This window comes from Papio anubis, chromosome 3 (genome assembly GCF_008728515.1).
Source record: "Papio anubis isolate 15944 chromosome 3, Panubis1.0, whole genome shotgun sequence".
In the NCBI taxonomy this organism is placed as follows: Eukaryota; Metazoa; Chordata; class Mammalia; order Primates; family Cercopithecidae; genus Papio; species Papio anubis.
The window spans coordinates 161470148-161487926 of record NC_044978.1 but is presented as its reverse complement, the minus strand read 5'-3'; the positions used below and the strand labels follow the sequence as shown (position 1 = coordinate 161487926).

The window sequence follows — 17779 nt, the reverse complement described above, 5'->3', positions numbered from 1 at the left end:
TTATTTATTAGTATGGCTTTATGTGAAAACATTTGTGCTTATCACTATTGACTAGTCTTTACAAGAACCAGTGAAATGCATAGGATGTATATATTAGATATTTTCAAATACCTGAAGGAGAAATCTGTATTTCTAAAGTATACAATAAAGAACATTTTTCCTAATATGCAGCGAAAAAAGAAAACGAATTGCTATAATTTTATTTTACCTGAACAGAGAACAGAATAAGCTATAATCTATGTATTGTGTTTCATAACCTTATTTGCATGCTGAAGTATAAATTCTCAGAGTATCTTTGAACATGATATATAATATATTTTAGTTTCCCTGATTTTATTTTTCTTATTAAGAGTAAACTCTTAAATGTACCTTTATTTGAAATGGCTCCCTTCCCAAATTGTCTAACCTATTTGCCCTGCTTCATGCTTTCCCATAGCAATTTCACCTTTTAATACATGGCATAATTTACATATTCATGATTATTGACTCCTCTCCCTGCTAAAGTGTAAGCTCTGCGAAGGCAGCAATTTTGCTTGTTTTTTTTTTAACTATTGTATGCCCAGCACTTAGAGCAGAACCTCGCACATAGTAGGCATGCAATAAATTTGTTGAATGAATGGATAAGGCAAGTATTTAGTTAAAACCAGACTGTTTAAACCAGTATTTGTTGAGATTTTATGTTAAATTGAATATGTATGTAGACCTCTTCACTTACCGTTCTTTGATTCCATTGCTTCTGGACGTAGGCAGGATATTCTAGAATATTTTTAAACTTACCATCTGGCAAAAGTTAATGCTCTGTGTGTGTGTGTGTGTGTGTGTGTAAACATACACACATTCTTATCATACATATTTATAACAGGTACTCATCATCACAGTCTCTGTTGCTCATAAATGGATGAAATAAAAATTACAATGAATAAATGGTTTTAAAAATGTCAGTGAAGTGAAGCTTTTTATCTTCTTTAAATTGGTAAAAATCTCTCTTCTTCCCACAGATCTTAAATCTTACTCAGGCATTGAGAGACGGGAAGAGTCCTTTCCAGCTCGTACAGATGCCTTGCGTGATTGTGGAACGCAGTCAAGGTGGAAGTCAGGGTCGGATTGTCCACCTGAGCAATTCCTTTACCCAGACTGTCAATTGCAGGAAGCCTTTTTTTTCCTCCTGGTAGTAAATATAAGAGTAAGATAAACAAACTGTTTAGAATTACTGTGGTGTAAAAACATTGTAGTAATGTAAATCTGCTGTTAGGAGCTCCAGTTGCTAAAACCTCAAATAATTTAAGTCTTTAAAAGGTTATATTTTGAATGTAACCAAAAGTTTACAGTTTTTTCTCCAAATATTAAATTTCTATTTCAGGGAAGAAGTGCTGTATCTCCAATATTGTATTTTTGTAGAAAATTTGTATTTTATGTTGTTGTTAGTTTAAAAGGTAATTTTACACATGCTGGAATGACTGTTATTACTCTAGAATTCCAAGTAGAATACAGTAACTTTTAATATTAGAAGAATGTTCATGTTAACTCTTCTTACATTACAAAAGGCCTTTGAGGATGCCTATGTCTGAAATTGCTCTTATGAACTTTAATAGTTAGCTAATAGAAAAACAGGTAAGAATAAAGCAATGTTGCCTTAATTTTAAAAGCTGCTATTTTAGAATTTGAATAAGTACTCCTAAAGTGACCATTATTAGGGACCAGAAAATTTTATCTTGGCTAAGTAATAGAAGACCATTTTGGTTTTTGTACTTGAGAATATTTTTGGTGAATTACTTTGTTGTAGTGAGGAAAAAAATCTAAAGAAATCTCCCCTTTTTTAAAAAAAAGTGGAAACACTCAATTGAGACTTGAGGGGAATAATAGAAAGTTAAGGTAGATCCTCAATATTTTGGAATACCAAAATTGCCTTAAAAATTCCCTTCTGTTTCTTACATGGGATCAAGTACTTGAAATTAGTACTTCAGAGTACTGGCCTTGTTCAATTTAGTACTTCAATTAGTATTAAACTTCACTAAAAAGGAAACCATACTCCAGATTGTATATTGGATTGCATTTTGGGGTCCTAGGTCATACGTTCTTCAAAATTATTATTATTGTACTATTGTACTTGAAATTACAGATGTTATTATAATTACAGTCAAATGTAGACTATCAGGTCAAATTAAAGGGGAGCATGGCAGATAACCATAAAGTCATTTATATTTGATTTTGAAATGTATTTTTGTACTTTATTTTGAATATCATCCATATGTCTGACATATTGGAATTTGTAACATTGTTACTGCACTAAGTGATTTAAATTGAACAGATGAAGATGTGATTTTACAGAAGCAGAAGTTTCATTTTCTTGAGGCTTGAAACCAATATCACCACTCGGGCTTAACCGGGCAATTTGTGGTCTAGGCCTTTTGTTTTCTAAGCTTACTGTCTTGTGTTTGTTTATTTGCTTTTAATGAAGTATTTTGTGTAGAAGGTTAAATTAGGATGCAAAACAGATCTGCCATTCCCACTTCCCTTACATCTTCCTTTTGGTCTTCGTGGATGAGATGAATGAGGATTCTGCTGCCCTGAGGGAGTTCATTGGAAACCTGCGTTTTCCTACCTCTTCCAACCCTCCATTAGCTCGATTTTGAGGTAATGGAAAATTGACTGGAAATTCAAAACTCAAACTACTATCTTTAGATAAACACTAGTAATTAAAATGTGCCTTTCGAAGATGTTTTCTAAGAGAAAGGAAATACTTTGCAGTGATGTGGGTACTCCTTTCATCAAACAGTTTTTTCAGTATTTTGAGAATTTGCCATATTAATTTTTATAATGGAAAGCTTAATAAATTGCTACTGTTTTATATCATAAAATTAAAATACTATGGAAATATTTGCAAAAGATCTGACCATACCAGAAAAGTAAAGTTGAGATAGTTAAGCTATAACCACAAGTCAGAGTACATTGGTTGTATTTTGTAAACTTTCATGAACTGAATTCTTAAATAGTATGGTTTTTTTTCAATGAGTATATTTATAGTGTCAAATGTGATAGACTAAAGGTAATAAAAGTCATAAGATTATGTTCTTCTGCATGTATGTGTTTGGAATATTTAGAATGTTTGTGAACACATTTACTATAAATGATGCCAAACTGCCATTTTCTTCATATATTAAAGATATAATTTAATTTTTGTTTTGTTTTGTTTTTTGAGATGGAGTCTCACTCTGTTGCCCAGACTGGAGTTGCAGTGGCGCAATCTCAGCTCACCACAACCTTCACCTCCCAGGTTCAAGCGATTCTCCTGCCTCAGCTTCCTGAGTAGCTGGGACTACAGGTGTGCGCCACTATGCCCGGCTAATTTTTGTATTTTTAGTAGAGATGGGGTTTCACTATGTTAGCCAGGCTGGTCTTGAAGTCCTGACCTCAAATGATCTGCCCACCTCAGTCTCCCAAAGTGGTGGGATTACAGGCGTGAGCCACCACGCCTAGCCTAATTCTTTATAATTCCAAAAGATATTTAACTGAAACCTTTATAATTAAAGACATTTTAATTGTACCTAATTAAATATGCCAACACCTTATCACCGCAAAATTGGTCAGCAATTGAAGACTGTTTGTGGAGACATGGTTTTTGCATACTTGAAGATAATTTGATTCACAAAACTTTTCCAAAATTTGAAATACTTTGGGCAGCCGAAGTGGGCGGATCACCTGAGGTCAGAAGTTCGAGACCAGCCTCGCCAAGATGGTGAAACCCCATCTCTACTAAAAATACAAAAATGACCCAGGCGTGGTGACACACACCTGTGATCCCAGCTACTTGACAGGCTGAGGCACGAGAATTACTTGAACCCGGGAGGGAGGGCCAAGGTTGCAGTGAGCCGAGATCGCACCACTGCTTCCAGCCTAGGTGACAGAGTAGATTCTGTCTCAAACAAACAAACAACAACAACAGAAGTACTGTATTATATGGAATTAAAACCTTTTTTAAAAACGATGGCGCCACATTCTTTGATCAAATTACGTCTTAAATCCTTGTACAGCTGTTTGAAGAGACAGGCAGCATCCTAGGTTTTATAGTCTGCCTTCTTTCACCAACTTGCTTGGGCAACTGTACAGAGTTGTAGCAGAGATTCTTAGTGCTGTACTGTGTTTCCAAGTCTCTCATGCAATTAGTTTGGGACCTCGTGACTGAGTTCTGGCCAGTGAGATGTGGAGACATTTGATATATGCAACTTCCAGGCCTGGCAGTAAGACTGTCAGGATTGACCACTCTCTTGTCTTTCCATTCAGCTATGAACAAAGAATTTGCAAAATGGAAGCAGCCAGGGCACAGGCGGCACTGCTGGGGAAAGCTACCAGGAGAGCCTCCTGACTACACTGGACGGTGACATGAGCAAGAAAGAAGTGCTGTGTTGAGTCACTACAGTTTTGAATGTAATTGTCACTCTAGCTTAGTCTATCCTATCCCAGACATTAGGATGTAAATAGAAAAGTACCAATCACTGTTAAATATAGGAGGCATACCGTAACATTTCTTCACTAAAGCTAGGTGAAAGATTGTCTTTTTGAATTCCAGAATATGAATAGTTTGGGTTAAAACCATCAATACATGGCCAGGTGTGGCAGCTCATGCCTGTAATCCTAGCACTTTTGGAGGTCAAGGCGGAGAATTCCTTGAGCTCAGGTAGTTCGAGACTAGCCTGGGCAACATAGTGAGATCTCATCTCTTAAAATAAATAAAATCAATACCAACAAGATCATGTGGCAATAGCAGCTTCGGAGGATCAAGCAGAGAGAAGGGAAGGGGGATTTGTGATGGTCCTAAGAGCTAAAGAACCCAGAATTTGCCACCATGTACCAAGCCCCCACAAGAAGGATCTCCACTAGTGGTGGAAATTTCAATTGGTAAAACCAAAAACCGTAATCAAAATTAGTAGAAGGCTGTCCAGCATTCACCTGGTAGCTAGTAAAAGGGCCTGCAGAAAGGTATGAAGGTACTAAGGCAATCTGGTCTTCGTAGTTTTCAAAAACAACCAGTGAGAGGACATAGGGCTATACTGAGAAAAACTACTGGGAATAGAACATGCACAGATGAGGGAAGGACCCCAGGGGTAAAGGAGAGTGGCTCAGATAATGAGAGAAGAGGGGACCAAATGAATGAGACAACTCAAAGTACTGAAGAGGGAGGAACACACAAAACCGTCTTATCTAATACTCTGTAGTAACGACAGAAGAAAGAGCCCTAGAGCCAGGAAGCTCAGAAACTGTCCTGGCCCACCCTCATCTCCTACACAGGAATCTTTGAAAAATACAGGAGGAAACATAGGAAAATCCATCTGATTTAAACATCTTACAAGATGTAAGACTACATCTTACAATATGCTCGAAGAAACAAAGGTTTACAATCTGCATAACATACCCACAGAAAATGAAGATATCCCAGAAACATATCTCTAAAGCAGAGGAAAACAGTAACCTAATGTTTTAAAACATGCTGAAGGAATTTAAGAAGCCATGGAAGCTAAGAAAGAACAACAAAAATTGGAAAAACTCTGATCAGGCATGGTAGTTCATGCCTGTAATCTTAGCACTTGGGGAAGCTGAGGTGGGAGGATCCCTAAGGCCAGGAGTTGGAGAGCAGCCTGGGCAACATGGCAAGCCCCCGATCTCTACAAAAAAATGTAAAAATTTAGGTGTGGTTGTGCATGCCCATAGTCCCAGCTACTAAAGAGGCTGAGGCAGGAGGATCACTTGAGCTCAGGAGTTCGAGGCTGCAGTGAGCTATGATCACACCACTGCACTCCAACCTAGGCGACAGAGTGAGATCTGTCTCAATAACCACCAGGCCTGGTGGTTCACACCTGTAATCCCAGCACTTTGGGAGACCAAGACAGGAGGATCCCTTGATCCCAGGAGTTCAAGACCAGCCTTGGCAACATAGGAAGACCCCCATCTCTACAAAATAAGTAAACTAGAAGGGACACAAGTGCAAATAGACAACATATCTGCAACCACCCAACAGCAAACATCGTACTTAGTGTTGAAAAATCGAAAGCTTTGGGTGTTCATTCTCTATTGCTGCTCTAATAAGTTATAATAAACTTACTGGCTCAGAACAACATAGATTTATTATCTTACAGTCCGTAGGTAGATGTCTTGATGCAGGTTTCATTGGGCTAAAATCAAGGTGCCAGTAGGGCTGCATTCCTTTCTGGAGGCCTTCAGGGAAATCCATTTTCTTGCCCTTTCCAGCTTTTTAAGGCCACTCACATTACTCAGCTCTGTTTCTCCTCCTCCATCTTCGAAGTCAGAGGCAGTGGGTTAAATCCTTTTCTTATTGCATTGCTCTTAAACGGACTCTTCTGCCTTCCTCTTCCACTTTTAAGGGCCTTTGTGATTACATTGGGCCCTCCCGGATAATCTAGAATAATCTCCTCATTTTAAGGTCGGCCAATATACAATCTTAATTCCATTTGCAACTTTTTAATTCCCCAGATAGAGACATCTTTGGGAACCATTATTCTGGCTTTGCACTTTCCTCCTGAGATCAGTAATGTGACGAGGACACCTGCTCTTGCTATTTTTACTCAAGTGTTATACTCTAGAGCCTAACCAGTGCAGTAAGACAACAAGGAGAAGTCAAAGGAAGAAAGAAAATTGTCATTATTTACAGATGGCATAATTATGCATGTAGAACATTCAAAAATATCTACAGAAGCCTATTAGCCTTAATAAGTGAATTTTGCAAGATTTACATGTGAGCAACATTAGTCTGGAAATTTAAAAAGATATCATTTACGGCAGCATCAAAACACATTAGATTCCTTGAAATAAGTCCACGAAGATGTGTAAGATCTCTACACTAAGCCATAAGAGAGCATTGGAAAAACTGAAAGATTCTGATAAGTGGAAGGCTATACGATGCTTAGGTATTGATAATATTAAGACCTTGATTCTCCCAAATTTATAGATTCAACTCAAAATCCTATCTGAATTTATTTGTAAAAATTGATAGCTAATTCTATAACGTATATGGAAATGTTTTGCCCAAAACAGCTGGACAAGAAGAATGAAGTTAGAGGATTTATACTACCTGATCTCAAAACTTAAAAAGCTACAATAATCAGACATTGTAGTATTGGTGTATAAACACATAGATCAATGAAACAGAACAGAAAATCCAAAAATAAACCCAATACATGTGGTAAACTGATTTTTTAACAAAGGTGCCAAGGCAATTCAATGGGAAAGGATAGTCATTTCAACAAATGGTGCTGTAGGGGGAGATAGGCAAAAAAATCAAAGATGAATCATCACCTTCACCTCATAGACTTAAAAGAGTTAATAAAAGCTAAACTTCCAGAAGCAAAGAGCAGAAAATCTAATGGCTTTGGGTTTGCAAAGATTTCTTAGACTACAAATGGCATAAACCATTAAAAAAAAAAAAGGAAGTTGGGCTTCATGAAAATTAAAAACTTCTCTTCAAAAGACACTTTTAAGAAACTGACATTTCTAGCTACAAACTGAGAGAAAATGTTTGCCAAACATATCTGTTAAAGTACCTGTATCCAGAATTCTAGAATGTATGAAGTCATCTTGCAACTCAAGAATATTCCCAGGCCGGACGCAGTGGCTCACGCCTGTAATCCCAACACTTTGGGAGGTCAAGGCAAATGAATCACCTGAGGCCAGGAGCTCAAGACCAGACTGGCCAACATCGCAAAACTCTACTAAAAATACAGTTAGCCAGGCTGGTGGCACATGCGTGTAATCCCAGCTACTTGGGAGGCTGAGGCATGAGAATCCCTTGAATCTGGGAGGCGGAGGTTGCAGTGAGCTAAGGTCATATCACTGTACTCCAGCCTGGATGACCAAGCAAGACTTTGTCTCAAAAAAATTAATTAACAATAATAAAAGAATATTCCCAATTAAGAAACAAAAGATTTAAATAGACACTTCACAAAAGAAGACGTAGGAATGAATGTCCAATAAGCACATGAAAAGATATTCAACATTGTTAGTCATTAGGAAAATGCAAATAAAAACCATGAGTAAAATTAAACATACACTTATCATACCACCCAGTCATTCCACTTCTTTGTACTTGCCCAAGATAAATAAAAGCAAACATGCGCATGAAAATGTTCATAGCAGCCTTGACCCCGAACTGAAAATAACCTGTGTCCACCGATAGGTGAATGGATAAGCAAAATGCTGCATATCCATACAGTAAAGAGATATGAACTACTAATACACAGTGACATGGATGAATTTCAAAATCATTACGGTAACTGGAAAAGCCAGACACAGAACATACTGTATGAATTCCATTTATATAAAATTATCTAAAATGAAAACTATTGTTAAAACAGTCCAGTGGTTGCTTCGGCATGGACATTGAAGGAGGGCTAGATTGCACGGAGGCAAAAGGAAACTTTGGGAGATGATGGAAATATTTTTACTTTTAATTTATTTTAATTTTATTTTATGTTCCAGGATATATGTGGAAGACGTGCAGGTTTATTACATAGGTAAATGTGTGACATGGTGGTTTGCTGCATCTATCAACCCATCACCATCACCTAGGTATTAAGCCTCATATGCATTAGCTATTTATCCGGGTGCTGTCTCTTGTCCCATGCCATCCCTGCAACAGGCCCCAGTGTGTGTTGTTCCCCTCTCTGTGTCCCTGCGTTCTCACTGTTCAACTTCCACTTGTAAGCGAAAACATGTGGTATTTGTTTTTCTGTTCCTACACAGTTTGCTGAGAATAATGGCTTCAAGCTCCATCCATGTCCCTGCAAAGGACATGATTTCATTCCTTTTTAAGGCTGCATAGAATTCCATGGTATACATGTACCACATTTTCTTTATCCAATCTATCATTGGTGGACATTTGGGTTGACAATAATAATAATAATTCCATGTCTTTGTTATTGTGAATAGTGCTGCAATGAACATACCTGTGCATGTATCTTTATAATAGAATGATTTGTATTCCTTGGGTATATACCCAGTAATGGGATTGCTGGATCAAATGGTATTTCTGGTTCTAGATCTTTGAGGAATCCCCACACTGTTTTCCATATGGTTGAATTAATTTACATTCCCACCAACAGTGTAAAAGTGTTCCTATTTCTCCATACCCTCGCCAGTATCTGTTGTTTCTTGACTTTTTAATAATCACCATTCTGACTGGCATGAAATGTTATCTCATTGTAGTTTTTTGTGTGTGCGAGTGAAGGAGTCTCGCTCTGCTGCCCAAGCTGGGGTGTGATCTCAGCTCACTGAAACATCTGCCTCCTGGGTGCAAGCGATTCTGCTGCCTTAGCTTCCCAAGTAGCTGGGACTACAGGCATACACCACCATGCCTGGCTAATTTTTGTATTTTTAGTAGAGACAGGGTTTCACCATGTTGGCCAGGCTGGTCTTGAACTCCTGACCTCAAGTGATCCACCTGCCTTGGCCTCTCAAATGCTGGGATGACAGGCATGAGCCACCGTGCCCAGCCTCACTGTGGTTTTGATTTGCATTTATCTAATGATCAATGATGTTGAGCTTTTTTTATATGTTTGTTGGCCACATAAATGTCTTCTTTTGAGAAGTGTCTGTTCATGTCCTTTGTCCACTTTTTAACAGGGTTGTTTGTTTTTTTCTTGTATATTTGCTTAAGTTCCTTGTAGATTCTGGATATTAGACCTTTGTCTAGCTTCAAAATTTTCTCCCATTCTGTAGGCTGTCTTCCTCACTGATAATAGTTTCTTTTGCTGTGCAGAAGTTCTTTAGTTTAATTAGATCCCATTCGTCAATTTTTGCTTTTGTTGCAATTGCTTTTGACCTTTTTGTGATGAAATCTTTGCCCATGCGAATGTCCTCAATGGGTATTGCCTAGATTTTCTTCTAGGGTTTTTACAGTTTGGGATTTTACCTTTAAGTTTTTAATCCATCTTTAATTTTTATAGAAGGTGTAAAAAAGGGGTCCAGTTTCAATTTTCTGCATATGGCTAGCCAGTTCTCCCAGAACCATTTATTAAATAGGGAATTCTTTCCTCATTGCTTGTTTTTGTCAGATTTGTTGAAGATCAGATGGTTGTAGATGTGTGGTCTTATTTCTGAGATCTCTATTCTGTTTCATTGGCCTATGTGTCTGTTTTTGTACCAGTACCATGCTGTGTTGGTTACTATAGCCTTGCAGTAGAGTTTGAAGTTGAGTAATATGATGCCTCCAGTATTGTTCTTTTTGCTTAAGATTGTCTTGGCTACACGGGCTTTTTTTTTTTTTTTTGTTATTCTATATGAATTTCAAAGTAGTTTTTTCTAATTCTGTGAAGAAGGTCTGAGGTGGTTGAATGGGAATAGCATTGAATCTATGAATTAATTTGGGCAGTATGGCCATTTTCACAATATTGATTCTTCTTATCCATGAACTTGGAATGCTTTTCCATTTGTTTGTGTCCTCTCTGACTTCCCTGAGCAGTGGTTTGTTGTGCTCCTTGAAGAGGTCCTTCACTTCCTTGGTTAGCTGTATTCCTAGGTATCTTATTCTCCTTGTAGCAATTGTGAATGGGAGTTCATTCATGATTTGGCTCTCTGCTTGTCTATGGTTTTTGGACAGGAACGCATGTGACTTTTGTATATTGATTTTGTTTTCTGAGACCTCGCTGAAGTTGCTTATCAGCTTAAGAAGCTTTTGGGCCAAGACGATGGGGTTTTCTAGGTATGGGATCATGTCATCTGCAAACAGAGACAGTTTAACTTTCTCTCTTCCTATTTGAATACTCTATTTCTTCTCTTGCCTGATTGCCCTGACCAGAAATTCCAATACTATGTTGAATAGGAGTGGTGAGAGAGGGCATCCTTGTCTTGTGCTGGTTTTCAAGGGGAATGCTTCCAGCTTTTGCCCGTTCAGTATGATATTGCTGTGGGTTTGTCATAAATGCCTTTTATTATTTTGAGGTATGTTCCATCAATACCTAGTTTATTGAGAGTTTTTATCATGAAGGGATGCTGAATTTTACTGAAGGCCTTTTCTGCATCTATTGAGATAATCATGTGATTTTTGTCTGTAGTTCTGTTTATGTGATGAATTATGTTTATTGATTTGCATACACTGAACCAGCCTTGCATCCTAGGGATGAAGCAAACTTGATCATGGTAGGTAAGCTTTTTGATTTGCTGCTGGATTTAGTTTGCTAGTATTTTGTTGAGGATTTTTGCATCAATGTTCATCAGGGATATTGACCTGAAGTTTTCTTTTTTTGTTGTATCTCTGCCAGGTATTGGTATCAGAATGATGCTGGCCTCATAAAATGAGTTAGGGAGGATATTCTCCTTTTCAATTGTTTGGAATAATTTCAGAAGAAATGGTACCAGCTTCTCTTTATACTTCTGGTAGAATTCAACTGTAAATCCATCTGGTCCTGGGCTTTTTTTGGTTGTTTGGCTATTTCTTACTGCCTCAATTTCAGAACTTGTTATTGTTCTATTCAGGAATTCAACTTCTTCCTGGTTCAGTCATGGGAGGGTGTATATATGCAGGAATTTATCCATTTCTTCTAAATTTTCTAGTTTATTCACATAGAGGTGTTTATAGTATTCTCTAATGGTTGCTTGCATTTCTGTGGGGTCAGTGGTGATATCTCCTTTATCATTTTTTATTGTGTCTATTTGATTCTCCTCCTTTTCTTGTTTGCTAGTCTAGCTAGTAGTCTATTTTATTAATTTTTTCAAAAAACCGGCTTCCGGGTTAGTTGATTTTTTTAAAGGATTTTTCGTGTCTCCATCTCCTTCAGTTCCAGTCTGATTTTGGTTATTTCTTGTCTTCTTCTAGCTTTAGGGTTTGTTTGCTCTCAGTTCTCTAGTTCTTTTAGTTGTGATGTTACAGTGTCAATTTGAGATCTTTCTAGCTTTTTGTTGTGGACATTTACTGCTATACGTTTCCCTCTTAACACTGCTTTAGCTGCATCCCAGAGATTCTGGAACGTTGTCTTTTTGTTCTCCTTGGTTTCAAAGAACTTCTTGATTTCTGCCTTAATTTCATTAATCAGCCAGGAGACATTCAGGACAAGTTGTTTAGTTTCCATGTAGTTGTGTGGTTTTGGGTGAGTTTTTAAATCTTGAGTTCTAATTTGATTGTGCTTGGTCTGCAAGACTGTTTGTTATGATTTCAGTTCTTACACATTTGCTGAGGAGTGTTTTACTTCCAATTATGTGATCGATTTTAGAGTTAGTGCCACGTGGCACTGAGAAGAATGTATATTCTGTTGTTTTTAGTGGAGAGTTCTGTAGGTATCTATCAGGTCCACTTGATCTACAGCTGAGTCTAAGTCCTGAGTCTCTTTGTTAATTTTCTGTCTCAATGATCTGTTTAATATTGACAGTGGGGTGTTAAATTCTCCCAGTATTATTGTGTGAGAGTCTAAGTCTCTTTGTACGTATAAATAATAAAATAACTATGAACTAGTTTTATGAATCTGGGTGCTCCTGTGTTGGGTGAATATATATTTAGGATAGTTAGCTCTTCTTGTTGAATTAAACCCTTTACCATTATGTGATGCCCTTCTTAATCTTTTTTGATCTTTGTTAGTTTAAAGTCTGTTGTGTCAGAAACCAGGATTGCAATTCCTGCTTTTTTCTGCTTTCCATTTGCTTGGTAAATTTCCCTTCATCTCTTTATTTTGAGCCTATGTGTGTCTTTGCATGTGAGATGGGTCTCTTGAATACAGCACCTGATGGGTCTTGACTCTTTATCCAGCTTGCCATTTTGTGTCTTTTAATTGGGGCATTTAGCCCATTTACATTTAAGGTTAATATTTTTATGTGTGAATTTTATCCTGTCATCATGATGCTAGCTGGCTATTTTGCATATTTATTGATGTATATGCTTCATAGTGTCATTGGTTTTTGTACTTCAGTGTGTTTTTGTAGTGGCCGTTAATGGTTTTTCCTTTCCATATTTAGTGCTTCCTTCAAGAGCTCTTGCAAGGCAGGCCTGGAGGTGATGAATTGCCTCAGGATTTGGTTGTCTGAAAAGGATTTTATTTCTCTTTCACTTATGAAGCTTAATTTAGGCAGATATGAAATTCTGGGTTGGAAATTCTTTTCCTTAAGAATGTGGAATATTGGGCCCCAATCTCTTCTGGCTTCTAGGGTTTCTGCTGAGAGGTCCACGATTAGACTGATGGCCTTCTTTTTGTAGGTGACCTGGTCTTTCTCTCTGGCTGTGCTTAACATTTTTTCCTTCATTTTGACCTTGGAGGTAAATAAATGTGTGTCTTGGGGTTGATCTTCTCATGGAGTATATTACAGGAATTCTCTGGATTTTCTGAATTGGAATGTTAGCCTGTCTTGCTAGGTTGGGGAAGTTCTCCTGGATGATATCCTGAAGTATGTTTTCCAACTTGGTTCCATTCTTCTGGTCTCTTTCAGGTACTCTAGTCAGTTGTAGGTTTTGTCTTTTTCCATGATCCCATAGTTCTTGGAGATTTTGTTTGTTCCTTTTCATTCTTTTTTTTTTTTTTTTTCTAATTTTGTCTGCCTGTCTCATTTCAACAAGATAGTCTTCAAGCTCTGAAATTCTTTCCTCCACTTGCTCTATTTGGCTATTGATATTTGTGGCTGCATTGTGAAGTTCCCGTGTTGTTTTTCAGCTCCATCAGGTCATTTATGTTCCTCTCTAAACTGCTTATTCTGGTAACAACTCCTGTATTGTTTTAGCATGGTCCTTAGCTTCTTTGCGTTGGGTTAGAACATGCTCTTTTAGCTCAGTGAAGTTTGTTATTACCCACCTTCTGAAGCCTGCTTCTGTCAAATTTATCCATCTCAGCCTCTGCCCAAATTTGTGCCCTTGGTGGAGAGGCGTTGCAATCATTTGAAGGAGAAGAGGCACTCTGGAGTTTTTAGTTTTCAGCAATTTTTCATTGATTCTCATCTTTGTGAGTTAATCTAGCTTCGATCTTTGAGGCTGCTGAACTTGGGATGGGGTTTGTGGGGACTTTTTTGTTGATGCCATTGTTGTGGTTGTTTTCTGTTTGCTTGTTTCTCTTTTAACAGTCAGGCCCTTCTTCCATAGGGCTGCTGCAATTTGCTGGGGGTCCACTCCAGACCCTATTTTCCTGGGTCCCTCCTGGACCTGAAGGTGTCAACAGTGGAGGCTGCAGAAGAGCAAAGATGGCTGCCTGCTCCTTTCTCTGGGAGCTCTGTCCCAGAGGGGCACCAAGTTAATACTAGCAGGAATGCTCTTGCATAAGGTGTCTGGCAACCTCTGTTGAGAGGTCTCACCCAGTCAGGAGGTACAGGATCAGAGACCTGTTTAACAAAGCACTCTGGCTGCCCCCTTAGCGGAGATGGTGCACTGTGCTGTGGGGAAGCCCACTCATCTGGACTGCCTGGATTTCTCAGAGCCAGCTGGCAGAAAGACTGAGTCAGCTGATCCAGAGACCGTGACCATCCCTCTCCACATGGGGCTTCGTCCCAGGAAGATTAGAGTTTTGTCCATAAACACCTGGCTGGAGTTGCTGAAATTCCCACAGGGAGGCCCCACCTAGTGAGGAGGGATAGGTCAGGGGTCCGGCCTAAAGAGGCAGTCTGGCCACAATCGACCACAACCACTGTGCTGCACTGTGGAAAATTCCTCATGGATCCAAATTGCAGACTAGAGCTGCAGTGGTGACTGCCGCCCCTCCCCCAAGCAGCTCAGTCATCTTAGGCCAAAGGCAGCCGCAGGGATGATGGCTCCCCGCCTCCCCTGACCCGGAACTCAGTAGCTCAGTAGTCTTCAGCAGTCTCCAGCTGAGTGGTCACTGAGAATCTGTACAGCTCTGTGCTTGGGACCCAAGGCCCTGGTGGCATGGGCTCACAAGGGGGACCTTCTGATCTGCAGCTTTCACAGATCCATGGAAAAAGTGTGGTTTTCTGTGATAAAATATTTTAAATGGTCCATTTTCAAGGCATGATAAATCTAAGTATGGCAGCCAGTCTGCAAATGTGACAAACCGCATGGCTCATGCACCTAGAAGGTCACAATAAGCGAACAGAATGTAGAGGAGGGTCAACCCATAAGAGAGAAGAAAGTTCCCTTTCCCCTGGCTGGCACCTCGGAGGCCGCACGATGCCTGGAGTTACCGTAAAAGACGTGAACCAGCAGGAGTTCGTCAGAGCTCTGGCAGCCTTCCTCAAAAAGTCCAGGAAGCTGAAAGTCCCCGAATGGGGACTTGACACCGTCAAGCTAGTCAAGCACAAAGAGCTTGCTCCCCATGATGAGAACTGGTTCTACACACGAGCTGCTTCCACAGCGCGGCACCTCTACCTCCGGGGTGGCGCTGGGGTTGGCTCCATGACCAAGATCTATGGGGGACGTCAGAGAAACGGCGTCATGCCCAGCCACGTCAGCCGAGGCTCCAAGAGTGTGGCTCGCCGAGTCCTCCAAGCCCTGGAGGGGCTGAAAATGGTGGAAAAGGACCAAGGTGGGGGCCGCAAACGGACACCTCAGGGACAGAGAGATCTGGACAGAATCGCCGGGCAGGTGGCAGCTGCCAACAAGAAGCATTAGAACAAACCATGCTGGGTTAATAAACTGCCTCATTCGTTAAAAAAAAAAGAAAAAGAAAAAAGAGAGAGAGAGAAGACAGTTTCGTTATTGGGAAATCAAAACTGAAGCAGAGAAAGGGACGGGGTATAACCTTATAAGAGGGATAATGAAACTTAGGTGACATCTGGGAAGATTGTAACCCCATAGTACTCAACACATGAGGAACTGGGGGAGGGACTTGCTGCTAGGAGATAAATTACCTGTTGCGACTGCCCTGGATGTGCCTGCTCACCAGACACCCACTCTTGCAAGACTGTTATTAAAAGTCTCACTTGCGCTGTTCTTCATGCCTCTAAGTCCATTCTTTGGGTTTAGACGGGTGGGAGCTCCCCTTACCCCATGTGGCTCCCAGGTGGACTGTCGCACCACCCTGCTTTTACCCGCCTCCATGGGTCCCACCAACCTCCTAGCCAGTCCCAAGGAGAGAACCTGGATACCTCAGTTGCCGTTTTTCTTCTTCTCAGTGCGAGCCTCCGACTGCAGCTCTTTCTAGTCAGCCATCTTGGCCCCTGGAAATGTTTTTTATCTTGTTCATGGTTCTGGTTTCACAAGTGAAGACATTTGTGAAAGACCGTCAAATTGTACAGCTCATTGTATGTGGATTATCCTTCATACAGTAATAAAAAATGATTTACTGTTTCAAATGGATCAGATTTGGGGAAAATTTAAACCCTGACAATTGGTACAGTCTTTTTTTTTTTTTTTTTTTTGAGGTAGGGTCTCACTTTGTCACCCAAGCTGGAGTGCAGTGGTGCAATCTCGGCTCACTGAAGCCTCGACCTCGCAGGTTCAAGTGATCCTCCTGCCTCAGCTCCCAAAGTAGCTAGGACTAAAGGCACACACCATCACACCTGGCTTCGTTTTTTTGTATTTTTAGTAGAAACAGGGTTTCACCGTGTTGTGCAGGCTGTTCTCAAGCTCCTGAACTCAAGTGATCTACCTACCTCAGCCTCATTCTGGGGAGCAATATCTGGTACAACTGAAGGTGCAAATACCCTGTGGTACTAATGCATGCAAGCAGACATATGCAAGGTTGTTCCATGCCGTGGTGTTTATAACACTGAAACATTGAGAACAACCTGAAGATCTGTCAGCAGAAAATGGATAAGTAAATTGTGTGCTCATACAATGGAAGACTATAGAACAGTGAAAATAAATCAACTATAGCTACATGTATCAAATTGTGTACGTAAACCACAAAACAATGTTGAAGGAAAAAACTTGCACAAATATTTAACCATATCACTCATGTAAATACAAAGCAATACTATCTGTTGCTTTTTGACATTTGCATATATGTAAGTATATAAATACGTGGACAGGAATGGTTTCCTTCTTCAGAATTGTGATTACCTCTGGGCTAGGACAGTATATAAAGTTTTAAGTATAAAAGTACAAAATGTTATTTCTGGGCTGTACGCAGTGGCTCATGCCTGTAATCCCAGCACTTTGGGAGGGAGGCAGGCAGATCGCTTGAGCCCAGGAGTTCAAGACCAGCCTGGACAACATGGTGAAACCCTGTTTCTACCAAAAATACAAAAAATTAGCTGGGCATGGTGGTGTGCACCTGTGGTCTGAGCTACTCAGGAGACTGATATGGGAGAATCACCTGAGCCTAGGAGGCAGAGGCAGAGGTTTCAGTGATCAGTAATTATGCCGCTATACTCCAGTCTGGGTGACACAACAAGACCCCTTCTCAAAAACAAAACAAAAAACCCACAAATGTCCAGCTTGATCAACGTGGTGAAAGCCTGTTTCTACTAAAAATACAAAAATTGGCCAGGTGTGGTGGCACATGCCTGTAATCCTAGATACTTGGGACACTAAGGAGAATCGCTTGAACTGGCGTTGGAGATGGCAGTGAGCCGAGATTACACCACTGCACTCCAGCCTGGGCAACAGAGCAAGACTCCATCTCAAAAAACCAAAAACAAAAACAAATTTATTTCTTAAAGTTAAAAAAGATATCTGAAGCAAATATGACAAGATGTCCACATTTGTTAAAATCCGAGTGGTAGGTAAATGTTTTTATATTCTGTTATTTTCCAAGTTGCAATTATTTTACTGTTTTAAAAAGCCTGTGTAATATGAAAGAGCACATTTACCTGAATGTTTTGTTTGCCAGCTTTATTAGATTGTGAGGACTGCCATTACAAAATACCACAGCCTGGGTGGCTTAAACAACAGAAATTTATTTTC

The 17779-nt window shown here is 39.7% G+C and overlaps 1 protein-coding gene and 1 pseudogene across 4 annotated transcripts in view; both read left to right on the top strand.

The window, feature by feature from the left end:
* PI4K2B (phosphatidylinositol 4-kinase type 2 beta) overlaps nucleotides 1–3079 on the top strand; it is a 35378-nt gene extending 32299 nt beyond the window's left edge. For all 3 annotated transcript variants that reach the window (XM_031664688.1, XM_031664687.1, XM_031664689.1), the window contains exon 10: nucleotides 999–3079. In XM_031664688.1, coding sequence (XP_031520548.1) covers nucleotides 999–1172 — 174 coding nt within the window. In that variant the 3' untranslated portion in view covers nucleotides 1173–3079. The remainder of the gene's footprint in view (nucleotides 1–998) is intronic.
* On the top strand, nucleotides 2523–16219 carry LOC108585863 (annotated as a pseudogene). Its single transcript, XR_001902394.3, has 3 exons — nucleotides 2523–2634; nucleotides 4282–4425; nucleotides 14063–16219. The product of XR_001902394.3 is annotated as a 40S ribosomal protein S19 pseudogene (transcript).
* Nucleotides 16220–17779: the final 1560 nt, after the last annotated feature.